General features: G+C 27.4%; 1 protein-coding gene and 1 long non-coding RNA gene across 2 annotated transcripts in view; one reads left to right on the top strand and one right to left on the bottom strand.

Annotated features, from left to right (window-relative positions):
* LOC100198168 (tether containing UBX domain for GLUT4) overlaps positions 1 to 20167 on the bottom strand; it is a 45192-nt gene that overhangs the window by 5035 nt on the left and 19990 nt on the right. The window contains exons 9-12 of the mRNA XM_065803705.1: positions 7557 to 7864; positions 7397 to 7446; positions 2089 to 2222; positions 1032 to 1104 (exon numbers count right to left, since the gene is read on the bottom strand). Of these exons, the coding sequence (XP_065659777.1) occupies positions 1032 to 1104; positions 2089 to 2222; positions 7397 to 7446; positions 7557 to 7864 (565 nt within the window). The remainder of the gene's footprint in view (positions 1 to 1031; positions 1105 to 2088; positions 2223 to 7396; positions 7447 to 7556; positions 7865 to 20167) is intronic.
* On the top strand, positions 10029 to 12429 carry LOC136083831 (uncharacterized). Its single transcript, XR_010640133.1, has 4 exons — positions 10029 to 10251; positions 11627 to 11673; positions 12089 to 12135; positions 12313 to 12429. It is a non-coding gene; the product is annotated as an uncharacterized LOC136083831 (long non-coding RNA).

Below are 20167 nucleotides of genomic sequence, written 5' to 3'. Positions count from 1 at the left end.
GATGTTAGGCTTCTTTAAATAATTTTTTTCTAATATTAAAACTAGTTCACTTTACCACAGTTTCCCTTATATAACAAATAATTAAACTTTTTAGAAGTAAACCAAAAGACCAATTAAATTTTACACCTACTTATTTTGTTATGACATTTTTGATTATCTTTATTATTATTATGTATTTCACCAACATTACATATTTCATCAACATTATTAATTCCATTCTTCTTCTTACTTCCATCTTACTCCTAATTCCATACTCTACCTCTATAAAATTTTTGTCTGTCTGTGTATTAAACAATGTTATTATATTGGGCTAGATATCTTTTAAGGATGCTGTCTCTTCTTGACAAAATGCAAAAATACATTCGAAATCTAGTTGAATCCGCTGTAGTAGCTCAAATTCTCTGCCACATTGTCATAAGGCTTTTAACTTCTTTTAACATTTCGTTTAACTTTTCTACAAATAATACTATGATAACTGCTCAAGTAAGCATGTCATCATGTTCTAAATAATTTTGTTGTGACTTTTCATTCAACAAAATCATTTAGAACATGATGACATATTTACAGTTACTGTAAACCATTTACGCTTTTTTCATCTTTATTAATTTAATTGTTTTCTTTGAACACAAGTGCTTTGTACTTCCATATTCTAGTTTTCCTGAACAATTTAATAATTTTTATGTTTTTTGCTGTTTACAATTATATTTTTATTTATTATTTATTTACTACTTCTTCCCAACATGGTTGTTTGTAGCCTCCCACCTGTAGCTTTGTTGGGAATGAATTAATTTTTTTATTTTAGATAAATTGAAAATTAATACTTTGATTCTTTCAGATTCCAAATTTATTTTGACATGGCAAAACTCAATTAAAATAAAATTTAAATTTGTAAGAAATCAATTTAACTATCTGGACCACTGTGAAATTAAAAAAGAGACCAATAACTTAAAAACTTTATATTCAAAAAAATATTAATTATAAAAAGTTATACACATAATAAACTTGAAAATTAAAAAAAATTTACAACATACAGTTCTGCTTTAAGATCTGTTAGTCTTGAACGCAAATCATCTATAGTGAGCTTAAAAAAGTTTTCATCTGGTTCTAAAAAGTTAAAATATAGAAACTCTCACCATTTTAATATGAAACTCAATAAAAAAATAAAGTGACGAGTTTCATATCATAAATGTATCGTTAAAAAACATGAACCACATCAAATTTTGATGAAACAGGCTGGGTGCATATAATAAAGAAGCAAAGAACTTAAATGCAATATTTAATGTAGTTCTTAAATATTTCAGTAAATTAGAGTTCTTTATCAAAAACAAAACAAAAACAAAAAAAAACACACAGACACAAACAACAACAACAAAAACTTTTGAACAAAGAACTTAAAACAAAAACAAAAAAAAACACACAGACACAAACAACAACAACAAAATTTTTTGAACAAAGAACTCAAAAATTTTCTGCAAAATCGAAAAACTACTAAAGTTTAAACAATTAAAAAATTAGGTTTGCTTTTGTTTTATAATTAGTTTTTAAATGTTGCGTGTAAGTATGAATTTTTTAATACTAAATTAAATGATGCCTTGTAAAATATCTGATTGCAAATAACAAAAAAAAATTATCTGAAGATAAAGTTGTTAGGTCAAAAATTTAAGTTGCAGGAGATCCATCAAATAAATTATTTATGTAATCTGTTAAAAAATTAATAATCAGTTGTAAAAGAAATGCAGCAATTATATTCACAAAAATACACTGCAAAATCATAAGAAGCACCACTAACTGCTAATTGAACTTAAACATTTTTGAAATTTAGTGCAATCATATTTAATCAAACCTCAATAAAGAGTTCTTTAATAAAAGTTTTTGGAAAACAATATATACAAAGGTTTTAAGATTTTTATGTGCGCTAATCCAGCAAAATTCATTAAAATCCAAAATGGAATATTGTTAAAAATTATTCTTTATGTAAATACTTGCTTAAAAATAGTCAACTTCTATTTTATCAGAATTATCATGCAATTAATCAATGCCTTAATATTAAAAAAAATAATTCTGAATGAATTAATTATCAAAGTTTACCAGCTTGTAAGTTTCCTCTTGTTTCATCTTCCATTGAAGAAGATTCTTTTGAAGAATTTTCTCTATTAAAATTTGACATTGAAAAAACTATTGCTTCACGATCACAAGGCATTGACATGAGGACTTCATCTCGACTGAGAAAACAAAATAGTAGCATAATTAATGATGCATTATTGTAATTTTTTTTTCAATTCTAATTCACTCCCAACAAGGCTGCAAGCAACCACTGTTAAGTTGGGAGAAAAAAAGAATAGAGTTACAGAGCAAGGAAACAGTTGACAGAAGACTTGAATAGTTGTAGGTTGTATAAGTCAGGAAAACATAAAGATGAGAGAGAGTTCCGAAGGGTTGAAGTGCAGGGAAAAAAAGTAAACAAATAAAAGATTTGAGAGCATGCAGGAACAGATACAGTAAACGAATGAGACTTAGCTGAATGACAAGTCAAAGGGGAATGAGTTTTGATTGATGGAACTAGAGATGGTAACTACTTTGAGCAGTGACCATGATAGTATTTGTAGAAAAGAGAAAGAGATGCAACTTTATTATGGGAAAGAGGCTCAAGCCTTGCAGGTAAAGCAGAACTAACTATGTTTACAATGAGTTTTTGGACTTTGGACTTGTCTGAAGAGAAGCATCATTAGAAGAACCAACCCAAATATAACAACAGCATTCCATACAGGTAAGAATAAGAGACTTGTAGAGGTAGAGAATGGAATCAGGAGAGAGAAAATTTAGAGCACAATAAAGAAAAGCAACCTTAGTGGTTGTTAATTTAGCAAACGATTGTATATATGGTTTCCATAAAAGATCAGTCGTAAATGATAATCAAAGAAGACGTAAAGAAGAGGACTCAGTGAGAGGGTTGCCATTCATTAATATAGAAATGTTGACTGAATTGCGAAAGTTGTTTGCAGTAAATAACTGAGTTTTGTTGGAGTCAAAATTTACAAGCCAATGTAGGCCCCAATCTGTTACGGAAGTGAGATTAGATAAAAGATTGACTGCCTTTTCTAAGCAATCAAAAAGAGAAGACTTTTTGTCAAGACAGAAGTATGAAATTGAATCATCAGCATAAAGAGCTGCTTTGGTTGTAAGATTGTCAGGAAGATCATTAATGTAGATAAGAAACAAAACAGGATAGAACCTTGAGGTACCCCATAAAATTATTGGAAATGAAGAAGAGAGTTGGCCTTTGAGGATGACTTTGATAAAGCAAATTAGAAAGAAATGATTTGATTATCTCATAAACTTTCCCAGATACACCACATGAAACAAGATTATGGAGAAGAACTACATGCCAAACTTTGCTGAAAGCTGTAGATATGTCCAGAGCAATAGCCCTAGCCTCATCTAATGCACAATAAAAGCTTTCAGTCACAGAAGTTAGTAAGTCAGCCATAGAGCGAGAGGATTGAAATCCATATCGATTGTTTGACGTGAAGCTATTTGACTCAAGATGGGAAGTTAAAAGTTTGTTGAGCAAAGACTCAAAGACTTTGCTATTAACAGAAAGAAGACTGATTGGACGATAATTGGAGAGGTCAGATCCTTCTCTGGCATTTTTGAAAATTGAAACAACAGATACCATTTTCCAGCAAGCAGGAAAACAAGACTCAATCAAGCACTTATTAAATAGTTTATAGAAACTGGAAGAGAGTTTTGGAAAACGATTTTGTAAGACTATGACAGGAATGTTGTCTAAACCACAAGCTGTAGAAGAGGGTCAAAAGGGTTAATGGGTCAACCTGTTTAATTGAATGGAAGGAAGAGAATGGTCATTCAAAAGATTCAAAAGTTCTTTGCAAATCGTTCTGCCTAATCATTGGAAGAACTTATAAGATCAGTCCCATGAAGGAGAGATGGTAGTTAGATGGAAAGTTTCTTGAGCCTTACTTCTGAGATAAGATATGAAATTTAGTGAGCTGAGAAAAATGGATCTTAGCATCTGACAGCACCTTTTTACATCAATTTCTTGCAATAATAGCCATTTGTTCTCAAGAGAATTTTTCTTTTGGAAAAGATGAAAAAAATGATTACAATTAGATACAGCAGTTGCACAAAATAGTGAAAATCGTGAAGTAAAATGAGACTTGATTTAGAACCCACAAGAGGCGCATTTATCAGCTGAAAAAAAAAAGATATCGCCCAAGGACTGTCACAAAGAAAATTACAAAGCAAATCCCAGTTAGCTTCAGGGTAGCAGTAAGTAGTGTAAATATAGGGTGAGTCAAAAAAAGAAGTAGGAGATAAAAAATTTATAGAGATCATTGCATGGTCAGAACCCCTCAAGGGAGAAAAAGGAGAAACTGAACACGAGCTAGGATCAGACACAAGACATAAATCAAGGAGTGAAGATAAATGATTAGGGTTGTCGGGAAAAAGAGTCACAAAGTTAACTAAGTAAGAGATTGAGAAATGCAGAAGTTATAGGCTTTAGTACCAGCAGGGTCAGTGGTTTTAGAGCCAAGCCATTCAATGTGATAAGCATTAAAGTCGAGAATAACAAAAATATTGTCAGAGGAGTAAAGGGAGGGGGAGAGAGAGAGAGAGAGCATGGTCAATTTGATCAGAAATTATATCTAAAAGAGTGCAGAGAAAGTGCAGCGGAATTCAAATTAGTCTCACTAGGAGCAAGCAAGTCTGGTGAATTTTGAAAGAGGTAAGATTCAACTGATGGAAGGTTGTTTCACAGACCACAAATATTTGTAAAAGATATATTAAAAGAGTTGAATGGTGAAGATGGTTTTTTATGTTCAAAATTTTGGTTTACTTTTAGCATGATTTAAGTTTAATTAGAACTTAAGTCATTCATAGATAGAGCATGGCCTCCTAATGAGCTAGTCTTAACATAGGGCTCCTTATGTAGCCTTGCAATGCGTAACAAAAGTATTAACAGGGACACCATCCATGCGCACATGGCACTGTTAATACTTTGATATTTTGCAGCTGTTGATGGAATCCGCCTCCAAACAACTTAAAAAACTTTTGGAATGGGTTGAAAGGTTAAGTCTACAAGGCAAAATGAGAAAATCCTAACATGTTTAAAAATTAATTGGAAGAATCAAGTATTGTTTTAAAAAAGTCACTTCTGAGGAAGCTTTTGAGCATTACTAAAAGAAATTAAATTTTTATTAAAATAAAAAATAATATTACAGGGCTCAAATTAGGCGTATCTCAATCACAAATCGCAATAGCTTTTTACACCTTCGCAATTAGCTTTTTCTTTTAATATTTTCACGATTTTTTTGTGTGTTGTTGTTTTCCATTTTCTAATTTAGCATTTTTTAATTGACCATTTTAAAAAGAAATGTTTTTATCTAAATTTTTATTAGGGGTCATCAAGTACGTCATGTTAAATTCATCTTTTGAATAGTATAATCACTTGCTATCTTGCGCAGAGATTTTCATTCAACATAAAGCGCTCTCAAATTTAAATTACTTTAAATCTCTGCAGAAAAGCCAATAATATTTTAAAGTTATATTTAGTTTAATTTACTTAATGGATAAATGTACATAACAGTAAATTTACCTATAAACTAAATCAAGACAACCAGTTAAGTTACTACAGTTAAGTTACTTAACTAACTAATTGACTTAATATACTCAAAGACTCACAAAAGTTAGCCGTACAAATGTTTCTATTTATATCTTAGATGTTGCTGACACATAATAAGCTTCTACCTATAAAATTATTTTAACAAGTGATCTCAAATAAAATATGATGAACCCAATACCATTTTTAAGTATTTTTATTTTATTTAAAGCGAAATCTAGATTAAGCATTTTCTATAAATAAGCAGGTTGTTTTTAGGATTTTTTTTTAAAAAGAAATCTATTTGAGCAAAAGAATGTTAGCCTTCCAAAATTCTTTTATTCAAATAATTTTGTGATTGAAATTTGAAATTAAAAATTTTTTTTTGGAATTTGGAACTCTCAATAATTATAAATCTAATTGCAGGGATGCGTGTAATACCCAGAGGCATAACAAGATTCATTACTGAAAGTTAAACGCAGATCTAGCTACAGTAACAATATCAGGTTTAGAACATAGTGCAAGGGAGGAAGAAAGTTTTATTTAAATCATAAACATTTTGAATAGAGTTTTTAGTTAATCATTATATAATTTTTATAATTAAAAACTATTATAGGTTTTCTAGCTAATAATTTTTTGTTTCTTGAAAATAGTTTTAAAAGTAGAAACTTTCTATTGGCAACATTAAACCAGTGATTATTATTGCAAACATTAAACCAGTGATTATTGCAAACATTAAAACAGTGATTATTGCTAACATTAAACCAGTGATTATTGCAAACATTAAACTCAAATTGAATTTAAAAAAATTAATTATTTTTTAAAATTTTAGTTAAAAAAAGTATTTTTCTTAAAAAACAATTTAAGCATACAATTAAAGAAATTGTTTTGTAATAAAAAGTGAGAGATTTATTAAATTTTTATCTCTCACTTTTTATTACAAAACAATTTGAACAAAAAAACTAAATGAAAACGTCAATTTAAAAACCATTTGAATGAAAACCTAATCATACTTAAATTTTTTATAGTAGTCAAGATCAAAAAGCATGAAAATTAGAAAAAACGTGGTATCTAATGTTTTTTTGCTTTGATCTTACTCATTTGGTCTATAGATATAGCAATTTATGTACAAATATAACGTTTGAAGTTTTATGACAATGTTTTAATTTATTAATTAGAACAGCTTTTTTTTTTATTTACTTCATTTTATTTTAAACGTGTTTTACATTACGTTAAAAACTGAATAAAACATTATTAACATTACTAACGTTAAAAACTATTATTAACGTTAAAAACTGAATAAAACATTATTAACATTACTAACGTTAAAAACTATTATTAACATTAAAAACTGAATAAAACATTATTAACATTACTAACATTAAAAACTATTATTAACGTTAAAAACTGAATAAAACAGTTTTAGATAAACATAACTTGTGTTAATCTACAACAATATAAAAAGCTCAACATTTTTTTTTTAAATTTGCGATTAGACTTTTTTGCGTTAATTCAAGCCCTGTATTAAAGGATTACCAGAAAAGAATTGATGAAAAAATAAAGTTGATAGTTAAAAAAAAATTGATCCTTGAATTTTAATGTCTTATTTAGTTCCATTTTTGATGGAATACCCATTAATTTTAGGTAACAACCATTAATTTCAGGTAACACCCATTATTTTTAGGGAACACTTATTGTTACTAATTTTTAAAGTTATAGTTTAAAAATTAAAACTTAAAAAAAAGTAACTACTAAACAATAATTTAAATAACTTACATCTGGTCTGGATCAATAACGTTTAAATCTTTGTCACTAGAATCAGGAAACTAATAAAAATATCAGGAAATAATTACAAAATACACAATTAAACAATTCACAAACATGAAAATTATATTACTTTATTATTAATAAATTAAATAAAATATGACAGTCTTACTTTAAAAGTGGAAAAGTCAGTTTTTGTTTTATCAATAAAGGTAGAAGAAAAATGAGAAACGTATGTACATTCAGATAAAACGGATGAATTTGATTCAACCTCATTCGGAAATATTTTATATGGAGGGGGTTTAGATAAAATGAGATTTGTTGTTTCCAAATCAGAATAACTTTCATTGGTTATTAGAGATGAAACTTCAGATGAACAAGTAGACGGAGCTGCAGGCAAAACAGTAGCTGAAACAGTAGATGAACCACTAGACACGCCAGTTGCAGAATCATATCGTTTCACTTTCTTTGAGTTGGGTTCTTAAAAAATAATACATCAATCTGTATTTTATATTTTCAATTTAATTTATAAAAATTTTATTCAAGATTTAAAACTTGAATAAGATTAATAAATAAATAAAAACGACCATTTTTAAAAAACAAAGATTTGTTGCATTGCGCTAAAAGCACTTTTTATTTAAAAAATAATAAAAAAATAAATACAAAAAGCTTACTTGCTTAAACAAAAATAAACTTTAACAAACATAAAAAAAAGTTGTTTAAAACAAACATATTCAATTCACTCTAATCATTTATAAAAACACTTTGTTAAAAAAATTTTTTTATTTTTTTTCAAACGAAATCTTGTTCATTGAAGAAAAATAAATGGTTTAACCATCTTAAACCAATTTAGAATATAGATAATTGACCTAATCATCCAGAAGCAATGCTTACCTCCAACAAAATTACTTAAAATAAACTAGATAATAATGAATCTTATCTCAAAGTGAAAAAGATATATAAGATACATATGATATATAGATTTTAGATGGTATGAAACCAAATATTTTGGTTTTGATTGAAACCAGTGTTTCAAAACCAAACAACTAGTTTTATCTTGTGTAAACTTCTTAAATAGTTGCAATAGAAAAAAAATAAACCACACCAATTTGTCAAATATCATTGAGAAGAAGTTTATTATGCATGTATTGGATTGGTAAAAATTTAAGAATTTAAAAAAACTTGCTTGACTTTTTACTGCAAACTTAAGTTTAAATTTTATTCAAAATTTAAAATTAATTCAATAAATATATGTACTTACTTTTGCATTTTTTTTGTTTTATGTATGTTAATTAAGCACACTATTTTATTTGTTCAGCTTGTTGGTTTTGCTTTTTTTATTTGACATTAGTTTTGTTGTTTAGTTGTTCTTTGGAAAGAACAACTAAAGTATATAGTTTTGTTGTTTAGTTGTTCTTTGGAAAGATTAATGATACCATTTTACATTTTCTGCACAAAAACAACACAAAGTAATGCTAGTACTCAATTAAATGAAAGTCATGATGATGATGATGATGATGATGATGATTATGATGATGATGATGATGATAATCATATGGATATTCGGTATAGCAACGCAAAATTTGCATTACCGAACATTTTTGTTTGCTAATGCAACCTGACGCGGCCTATGTTCGTTTTTGTAACAATTTTGTTCGTTATTGCAACTTGTTGTTCGTTATTGCAACTCCGGGAACGTACGTTAGAGCCTTATAAGTTTTTTGTTTTTTAAGAATTTATTCGATCGTAATCCGGCAATAAATTTGTTGAATCGCCATTAAATACTAAATAAAATATTATACACATACATAAAATATTTTATACATAAATATATATATATATATATATATATATATATATATATATTTATATATGTATATATATATATGTATATATATATATATATATATATATATATATATATATATATATATATATATTTATATATGTATATATATATATGTATATATATATATATATATATATATATATATATATATATATATATATATATTTAAAAAATTTTAAAATATATTCTACAAGTAGAGTGCTCAATGTTCTTAAAAGGACAGAACAATTATAAATTAGTAGAAAATCACTTAACAAAACTTTATCTAATTTAACACTGTGATTCATAAATGAAGATTCATCATAAAATCATCATTTCTGATGAGTCTTTATTGATGATACACAGTGGTTAATTTTATAATCACTTAACAAAAATTTATCAATGAGACAAATTTTTGTTTAGTGATTTTCTACTAATTTATAATTGCTCTGTTCTTTTAAGAACATGGAGCACTCTACTTATACTCTAAATATAAAGTTGTTGTTTTTCACTTTTTCTGTTTTCTGTTTAAAACAAAACAAAAATTCAAACTTGTCTAATAATTCTTTCAAGGTAGTTCAAGTGATATCGAAGACTTGGATACATTTGTTACAGCAGGTGTACGATTTATTCATATTTGTATATAATTTTTGATACACGTATTTGTGTATATTATATGTTATAAATTATATATATGTTAGAAATTATATATATTTTATAAATTTTGATACACATATTTGTATACAATTTTTGACGTGTAAATATATAAGAAATAAAAGTGTTGTTCAATAAATATAGTCTTAATAAGGTGTTAAGCTTGAACTCATAAAATTAGCAGTCAAAATAAAGCCAAAAAGTAAAGATTTTACTAAATGATGACTTAATAATAGATTTTTTATTTTTGGATCAGAATTTTTATGTTCGATAGATTCACAGGTGTAAGGTTGCAATACAATCTAATAACTTGCATGAAATTCTTTTTAAATTTCAAGTCTAGATGTGAGAGAAAGATCCCCGATACAGTCTACCTTATTTTGTGGTAATATTTTTTTTATAACTGTTTGTAATAAAATAAGGATATAATAAATGTTTATAGGATTGAATCTGTTTTCAAAGAAATGTATGTTGAAATAGCACTTCTCAGTTGCTATAATCTATTTATTCTGGTCAAGTAAGTATCTTACTTAAATTTATAATTCACAGATACATTTTTATATAATATACTATTGAGTCGGGATAGCTCAGTTGTATAGTGTGCTGCTATTATTGTGATGGATAGCCTGTCGCAGCAGGATTGCAGATTCAAATCCCACCTTTGCCAGTTACTATTTAATTATGAAGGGAGTTTGTTTTGAACAAATTTGAAGGTCCCTAGAGTTCATTAAATACTGTGTTCTTAAAAATATATTTTAGCATTTGTTTATTTATTGGGAGTTGTTTAAACATCAGTTTGGAAACAAAATGATATGTAATATTTTAATATAAATAAAATCTTTTGCAATATTTTATTTTTGAGTATTCAATTTTCAATACTTGAAGTCAAATAGTTTTTTTTTTAAATCGACTTTTAGTCAAAGTAGATAAAGCTTACTAAATGCTAAATCTTTAAATAGTATTTTTGTATTTGATGTTCAGTTATACAGTTACAGACATAACTGGTTTATTGTTGATGGATAAGATAAAAGTTTGTATTACATAAAAATATAGGAATTTACACTCTATTATTCCATTTGCTTTATTTTTATTTTTATTTTTTCTTGATTATTTAACATGTTTTTGCATTTCCGTTCAATTCAGAAAATTTTTGTTACAGAGATCTCCTTAGCCTAATGACAGAAGATCAATTGCATGATCTTTTTAAAGCTTTTGTTTTAGCTTTTAATAGTTTGAAGGTAATCATAATCTAAAATATTATTCATATATTTATTTCTAATTATTTCATCTTAAAATCATCTATTTGGATAATATTCAACTTTCCAGTATTATTTTTGTTTTTTAAGTAATGATCTTTTTAGGAGAGTGACTATGTATTTAAAATTCTAGTGCCTGAATCTATTGTATTTATATTTGCTAAAGCTAGTAATGTGTCAAGAATAAAGGTAATCTAAAAGCTTTTGTTTTTAAATTTTTTATTCTAGTAATTAATTACTTAAATTATTAAATATGACTTGTTTATATAATTAAATATTACTAATTTGTATAATTATATAAATAAGGGATTTTTTTAAATAACTTTTATTAATATCATAACTATTTTTAATAATATTTTTGCGCATTCTCGATTTAGGCTGAAGTAGCTCTCTGTACTTTTATTTCTGAAAGGCAATACAAACTTTTATATTTTTATTTTATTTTTCTTTCAACTAATTTACCATTATTAGTTATTACTACACATCTATTTTTTTTTTTTTAAGAGATAAAAAGCGTTTCTGTAGCTCACCAGAATCAACTTGTAAAACTGGTAAGACTGTAAGACTGGTATTCAATCAATATATATATTTTATTTAATGTTTATAGCAACAAGGTATAGAAATAAGTTATTTTTTATTATTATAAAACACCCAACCCTTAAAAATAAAAAAAAATAAAGTTGGCAAAAAATTGCAGACCTTGATATGTTTTAGGTCATCATCAGGTCAGCAAAAACATTTATTGACAAGTTCCATCATAAAAAGTAGAAACCTAAACCGTTCGGAAATATTTGGCAACCTCAAACGCTAAGTTCGGCAGTTAGGTTTGCATTGCCAAATGCCAACCCTAATTCCAAGGGCTGTAAAGCAATACTTTCAAAATTTAAAAAAATCTAAAAGAATTGAAATATATTTAGCTTTAATGTAATAAGAATAACATTTTTATATTTTTTTTTTATCTTTTAGATGTAGATTTTTCAGTATCAATTTATTCAGAAAATCAATTATTAAATGTGAGAATTTTAAAGTCAAATTTATTAAAGAATTCAATAAAATAGTTTTAGATATTAAATAATAAATTATAAAATGTGTGTTCTTTAAATTTGAAAAATAAATGTTTATTTTATTTATATATATATATATATATATATATATATATATATTTTTTTTTTTTTTTTTTTTTTTTTCAGAAATCCTTTAAAGATATTGGCAAATCAAATTCATCTATAAGTACTAAGAGTTTAAAAACAGATCCGACTATAATCATTGATGTACCACTTAGATGTTCAGCAAGTGTGAGTTGGGTGTTTATATATATATATATATATATATATATATATATATATATATATATATATATATATATATATATATATACATATATACATATATATATATATATATATATATATATATATATATATATATATATATACATTAATTTTTTATATTTTATTTATATTTTCAATATCGAAACTAATGTAGAAGATTGAAAAAGCTAAACTGACTTAGCCGATAGGATTAGTGGCAGAAATGGTTACGCTAACGTTCTTGATGTTTGCAGAAAATGTTGTATTCAATTTATTTTAATTTTAGAAATACATTATTATTAATAAAACCTATAAATTATTAAATTTCGTTTTTATAATTGAAATAAAACTTGATATTTAAATTTCTGATAAAATATTTCGACATGGTTACATCATAGAAATATAGCTTACAATATACTATTGGAAAAAAAATAAAAAATACTGAAACCTTTAGAAAATAATAAAATAATCAAACAAATAAATACTGAAGCATTTAGAGAAATTAAATTTGGGCTCCTCATATTAGGTACAACATATTTTCCTTAAGTTGGTGAAAATGAATGTAAAATATAATTTTTTTTTTTTTTCTTTGTTATTCACCTCCTCAAGGCCATGAAGGCCACTACAGATGAGGAGGCTACTCAATAGTGGTTATAACCCTCTCTCAACTCTATAACTCCGAAACACGAACCTCGGCAAACAAGGCCGCTGCGCGGAGAAACAAGTTGAGCGCGGTACTACCAGGGACGTCTCGCTTCTGAAGCGAGCACTTTACCACTACACCACTACCGCATACATTAACTACAGTTGATACATTAACTACGAAAAGTGCTTCAATATAAATACAAAGTAAAATGCGAAATTGAATTGCGGACCATTATTCTAAAGGTATTTCATGTTGCAACAGCTTTTTAGTCATGTTTATTGTTTTTATCAATAAACAGGAACTATAAACATGACTACGCTGCTCCAACCAAAACCCTCAGTCGATGTATTTACATTTACCTGCATGCTCTCTCTAATAGTCAGTAAATGCATTTACACTTAATAACATACATTACTAATATATTCATATTAATTTAACTTAAATTAATAAAATAATCATGGTCCTTAAAATACGATATTTTGGTTTGCACAAAAGTTCGCATTTCACTAGTGTGTACTTTGCATTTTGCCGATTTCCTTATATTCAACAAATATTAAAGAGATAAATGGAAGCACTTGCACCCTTGATCCGTAAGCACCTTTGATTCTTAAGCGCTATCTCCATTCCTGCAAAACCTTTTAAAGAGGGCTGATAGCCAGCGTCGAATGATTATTTTACAAGGGAAACCTTACTTGCCTAAGTTGCAAATAGAACTTCATTATTATTAATGATTTAGATAATACTAAAATTAGTATTATGTTATTCTATTTGTCATTATAGAAATTGTGTTTCTGAATTTTCAAATAAAATTAAAATGCAAATCCTGAAAATGATTATTTTTTAAAAAGATAATATTTTTCAGTTTCTTGATTTTAATTCGGGGCGGGATTTATCATTCACTAACAAAGGCAGAGGCTGATCTTGCCTTTTTTTATGTTTGAAATAACTTTTAGACATGGTGTAAACTCCAAACACTTTTATGGTTATACTTACATTAAATAACGATGCTTTGCAAATACTAAAATAAAAATAAATATTATACCCAAATAAATTTAGCCCCCCTACCCCATTTGTGAGGGCAATTAGTTTGCAAAATATTTTTTATACTATTCTAAACTAATTTCAAATTTAACAATTAGTTTGAAATTTCATGAAATAATCTTTTAGCGTTCAAAAATTATAGCTAGATAAATAGTGTAACCCTCTCAAATTGAGGGGGATTCAAACTTTTTATGGACATAATTTTTAAACGCTAAGAGATTATTGCATATAATTTAAAATTGATTGATGAATATGTTTTTAGTTAACAATAGAAAAAAAATACTATGGTAATTTGTACACCTTCGCATTTGAGGTCAGGGGAGGGGTGTTTTTGGAGGCATTTTTTTTATCGGGCTCTAATAGTAATAAAAGGTGCTGTAACGACTATTGTCGCCGAGCATAAAATTTAAAATTTATACTTTAACAGCCGTTAACAAATGTTTATCTAGTCTACCTTTTAAAGAATTTACTGTCATTGCAGAAACCACTTTTTCAGGTAAAGCATTCCAATGAGGTATCACTCTGTTCGTAAAAAAATTGTGTCTAATGGTTGTTTTTGCAAATTCTCTTTCAAATTTCATTGAATGACCTCTTAGACTTTGGGAAGAAGCTTAATAAAGCACTTTATACCACAATATCTTATCAATACCAGTTGTTATTTTGAAAAACTCAATAAGATCATCTCTTGTACTTCTTGTTTCCAGAACTGTGAGACACAACTTTGCCAATTTTTCAGTATAACTTAGATGTTTTAGTTCAGGTGCTACCTTTGTTGCTCGTCTTTGAATTTTCCGAGGTCATTGATATCGTTTTTATTACCTGGACTCCACACTGGAACTGCGAATTCCAGGTGTGGTCTAACCAGCGATGTGCATAATTGCCCTTCCAAATCAGTGTTAAGATAAGTAAAGCTTTTTCTTATTAAACATAAGATTCTTTGTGCTTTACTTGTAGCTGCTTGAACCTGATGATTCCATTTCTTATTGGATGAAACTATTACACCTAAGTCTAATTATTATGTTGTCATTTTTAAAATAAAACTTTGATTGTCGTGTTTCATAGTGTAATTATAGTTAATATTTTTTCTTCCAATGTGCATAACACTGCATTTGCTTATGTTAAAATCCAATAACCATACATTTGACTTTAGTATCATCAGCGTATAGTTTTGTAATTGAAGAGATACATTGGGGAAGATCATTGATATGTAAAAGAAAGAGAAGAGGACCCAATACAGAACCCTGTGGCACACCGCTATAAATCTCTCACCAATCTGATACAGCTTCACTCATTACCACTCTTTGTTTTCTGTTTTTTTTTTAAAAATTAATCCAATTTAAAATATTGCCTTTTATTCCATAGTTAGAAATTTTATATATAAGTCGATGGTGGGGCACCTTATCGAACGCTTTTGCAAAATCTAGGAATAATAAATCAACTGGATAATCATCTTCAATTTCAGTTGTAATAATATCGAAAGTTTCTAAAAGGTTTGTTAGGCATCCTTTATTTTGTACAACTCCATGTTGTTGAGGCTTTAACAGATTGTTTTCTGTTATATAAATAATCAGCTTTTTTCTAATTATTTTCTCTATTATCTAACATTGTATTGATGTTAAAGAGATAGGTCTGTAGTTGAGCGGATCTTCCTTGCCTCCTTTTTTAAAAAGTGATGCAATGTTTGCAGATTTCCATAATTCTGGCATCTTTCCTGAATGAATCGATTATTATCGAGTATTAATGACAAAGGTTTGGATAATCCTTCTGCACAATGCTTTAGCACATAGGGACTGATGTTATCACAACCAAGTGACTTGTTTTCATTAAGTTCTAATAAATAATTATGTACAATATCTTCTTTTAGTTCTTGGTCCCAGTCACATTCAAACAATTGCATTGTTTTATTGATGAAATGTGGTAGATCTTGATTTTCTTTGACAAATACTGATTGGAAACTACAATTTAGTAGATTAGCAATGACTTTTTTATCTGTTATTATTTTATTGTCACTAGTTTTAAGTGCTTGTAGTTTTGTATGTGTTTGATTTTTTTGTACATATGCATAGAAGAGTTTTGGGTTATGTTTTACATCTTTTGCTAAGTTTATTTCATGATCAAGAGTAGATTTTTTAATTTGCTTTTTAATCATTTTATTAACTAGTTTGTATTCATTATTTAGGTTTGTATTTTTGAAGTTTGTAGCACGCACTCTGCACCATAGATTACGTTTTTTTCTAATTAGATTCTTGATTTTTATGCTGATGCATGGATTTTGGATAGAACTAGTGGGTTTGAAGTGGTGAGGAATATATTGTTTGCAAGCTTTTTCATAAATTTTTAAAAAGTATTTATAACATTGGTTTGTACTTATTTTATCAAATATTTTATCCCAATTCACTTTATAACCCATGATATTCATTTCTTGGTATTTTTCTTTTCGAATAATAAATCTCTTATTGTTGAACTTTTTCTCACATTAATTGAGTATGTTAGTTTTCCATTTTAAGATGCAATGTCTTTTAGTAATTTGACCTTAGCAATTTTATTACATAGTAATTTAATCATCGCAATTTTTTGCAAAGCATCTTTAATTGACGTAAGTATAAACAAATAAATGTTTGGAGTTCCATGTATGGAAGTTATCTCTCCAACAAAAAACACGCTGGTTCAGCCCTTGCAGCAAGGGAGGGTCTGAGAGTTAAAAAATAATTAAAAAGCTAATTGAAATTAAGACTTTGTTATATTAAAGATAAATCAATAACCTTTACACAATAGTCTAGTTAGTAAGTTCTGCACTATATTATATTGATGTTATAAATAAATATCTTAATACTCGCCTTTGAAAAATATATAGCTTATCCCCAAGAGGTGTGCGTGGGGTGACATGGGGGATGGGGCTTACTACCTTGATTCTCACCCTAAACGCGCTCTTGATTGAAATCAAACTCAAATAATAAAAGTAAGAAAGTAAAATGCCTTAAACTTTATTTTTCTTATTCAAAACTAGTATCAAGATGCATGTATGTATGTAAGAATACGAAATGATCATTGTAAACTTATTTACATTTATTATAAACTTAAAATTGCTAAATTTGTTTATTTTGGAAAAACGCCCACAGAAGGATTTTCAAAAAACGTATTGGTTTGGTATAGATACTAGTGTAATAAACTATTTTTATTTATTTGAGATTAATTTTTTGAAAAAAAAGTATAAACAATTGTAAAATGTAAAGAAATATTTTAATTTCTTCTGTTTTCATTTTTCCATTTGTCAATTTCTTTTACCCAAAAAAAACCCATTCCGCGGAGCATTCCTGCTTTTTTACGATGGAGTTTAGATTTTATAAAAGGAGTTTGATTAAAGAAAAAAAAAGGAATTAAACCTAAACAATAAATTAGAAATAACGAACCTTTTCCATTCGTCCATTATCAAAAAATAAGTGAGTTCGGTAATGCAACCTAGATAACCTAATAGTTTCGGTATTGCAACAACTACTGTTTAAAACCCTAATTCCCCGCAAAAAAAATAATGTTAAAAGCGAAGTAAATGTTTTTTGGACATTCGACATGATATATATTACATCCACCAAGAAAAATAAGTTTAAAAAAGTTTTTAAAAAAATTTTATGTAACGTTTTTTTTTCAAAATCAAAGTAGGAGATTGCACATTAATATATTATAGAAAGTTTACTTGAACTCAGAAACTTAAAATCGCCATGATGATATAAAAAACCTCAAAGTTTAGGTAAATGGATTTTTTTCGTTTATAGCTTGATTTAAAGGGAATGAATAAAAAAGACATATCCGAATCATTTTTTGATGATCCCCATGCATAAATCCTCTTTTTTAGATTTTTCGGTAATGCAACGCCTTTTTCGTTATGGGCCTTACCTGTAAGGTTTTTTTCTCAAAAAATTTTTTCGTAACTAACATATCTTAAAAATTTATATCTTTCTGATAAAAATGAAAAAAAAAAAAAATTTTAAATCGCAAGCGATGCGGGTAAATTCTAAAATCCTGTGTGCCGATGACAGCGTTACAATAGCGAACACAGAACCACATACTGATGATGATGATGATGATGATGATGATGATGATGATGATGATGATGATGAAAATGATGATGATGATGACAATTATGTAATAATTTCCATTGGAACATTTACCAGGAGTCTGTTTGCCTTTAGGAAAAAATGTAGACAACAAGTTTATGATTAGCATATGGTATTTTGAATAAATTCTTATTTGCCAACTCAACATAAAGACCACATAATAAAGAAAATCATCAAAATATATAAAGACTATTTGAATTTGATGAAAAATGAAAGTAACAAAAAAAATCTTGAGAATCCAGTTCGCAACATTCAAGGTTAACATAACATGTTGTGTTATGTTAACCTTGAATGTTGCGAATGTTGTGTTAACCTTGACAGTGATACAATAACGATGAAAAAAGAACTTGCGACTAACTAATATCAGATATAATAGCTTTATTATTAAAATGTACTTCGATACCACAGCAAGCAACACAGCAAGCAACACAGCAAGCAACACAGCAAGCAATATAATAATAATAATAGGTAGTAAAGTAGTTTGCTTAAATGATAATTAAATGATATAACTTAATTAACTAAATCCAAGACAGTTTAAAATATTTCATAAATGGTAAGCTAACTCAGAAATACCTGCAAAATGATTACCTGGATTTTCTAAAGCTGGCTGGCTATATGATCTGGTCCTAAATTGAAACAACTTTCAGGAAAATAGGTTCCATACTTAGAGCCAGAGCATTTAGGCATCAAGCCTTTTAACGATTGGTGGAAGTCTACATTCAAGATAGTTTTCATGGTGTTTATGAGTGCATCACTGATGTGCTATCAGTGATGCACTCATAAACACCATTAAGTTAATTAACAGACTAAAAAGCTATGATGACCATAGATAAAATTGTATGGTGCAACAAACTAGTTAATAAATAAATCATAAACTAGTAAACAATTGAATCAAAATTAATAAACTTCTTTAGAAATCTTCTAGTAACTGATAAATTTTATCATACAATGTTGCCTTTACTCAGGGTTGTTTTTGTACTTTTCTTAAATGAAGTCAAAAAATAAATTATCTTTAGGAAATTTTCATTAAATAAAATTGACTGCTCAGTAGTTGTAGAAGCAGTTCATATATACGCATATAGTTCATATATATGCATCAAAAAACTTGGATGATTGTTTCATTCTTGCAAATATTGTTTTGCAAAATTTGCTATAGATTTTTACAGAATTTTGCTATGAAAATTTAGCTTCAACAGAAAATAGAATATCAAAATTTAACTTTAACAGAAAAGTATTATGGGTTTGGAAAAAAGATACAATAATGGTATAACTGAGGTATTACATTTTTAACCTGATTTTTGCAATTTATAAAACAATTACAAACAACATTGAACTTAAGTGTCAGTGTGGCACTCATTCTAATTGGCTTCGGAATTACTGTTGATTCCAAAAACTCCTTGTGGTAATATACTTAAATATCCTAAACATTGTAAAATCAAGCTTCAGGCAATTTAAAAACATTTTAGAAAATGTTTCTCATTGTTAAAAAATTTAAAAATATAAAATACAGTTGGAACCTGAACCTTCAGTTGACAGAAACAACTGAAACAGAGCAAGTTAGCAAAAAAAGAACTGTAAGCTTATACCTCAAATTATATCTTAGCTTGTTTAAAATTACGAGGCAGCCCATTTAATTGCAAATGTCAATTAAATGTATAGAAAAAGATTTGTTAAATGTAATAAAAAATGAAAGATTTGATAAATTTTAGTAATATAGTAGATCATTGCAGTGAAGATCCACTTTATTTAAAATCATAATTGTTAATAAAAATACAAAAAAACGCTGTCTTATGTCTGCAGAAGAATAAGTTAACAATTTCTACATAAAAAGTCCTCACAAAAATCCACAATTACCTACAATGACATTTTTTTCAGTTGTTAAGGTGCTCCAACCAGGAAGTTCACACCTCCTTCCTTACCAATGTCCCTTATCTGG

Source organism: Hydra vulgaris, chromosome 08, assembly GCF_038396675.1.
Source record: "Hydra vulgaris chromosome 08, alternate assembly HydraT2T_AEP".
Taxonomy (NCBI): domain Eukaryota; kingdom Metazoa; phylum Cnidaria; class Hydrozoa; order Anthoathecata; family Hydridae; genus Hydra; species Hydra vulgaris.
This window is presented reverse-complemented; position numbering and strand designations above follow the sequence as displayed.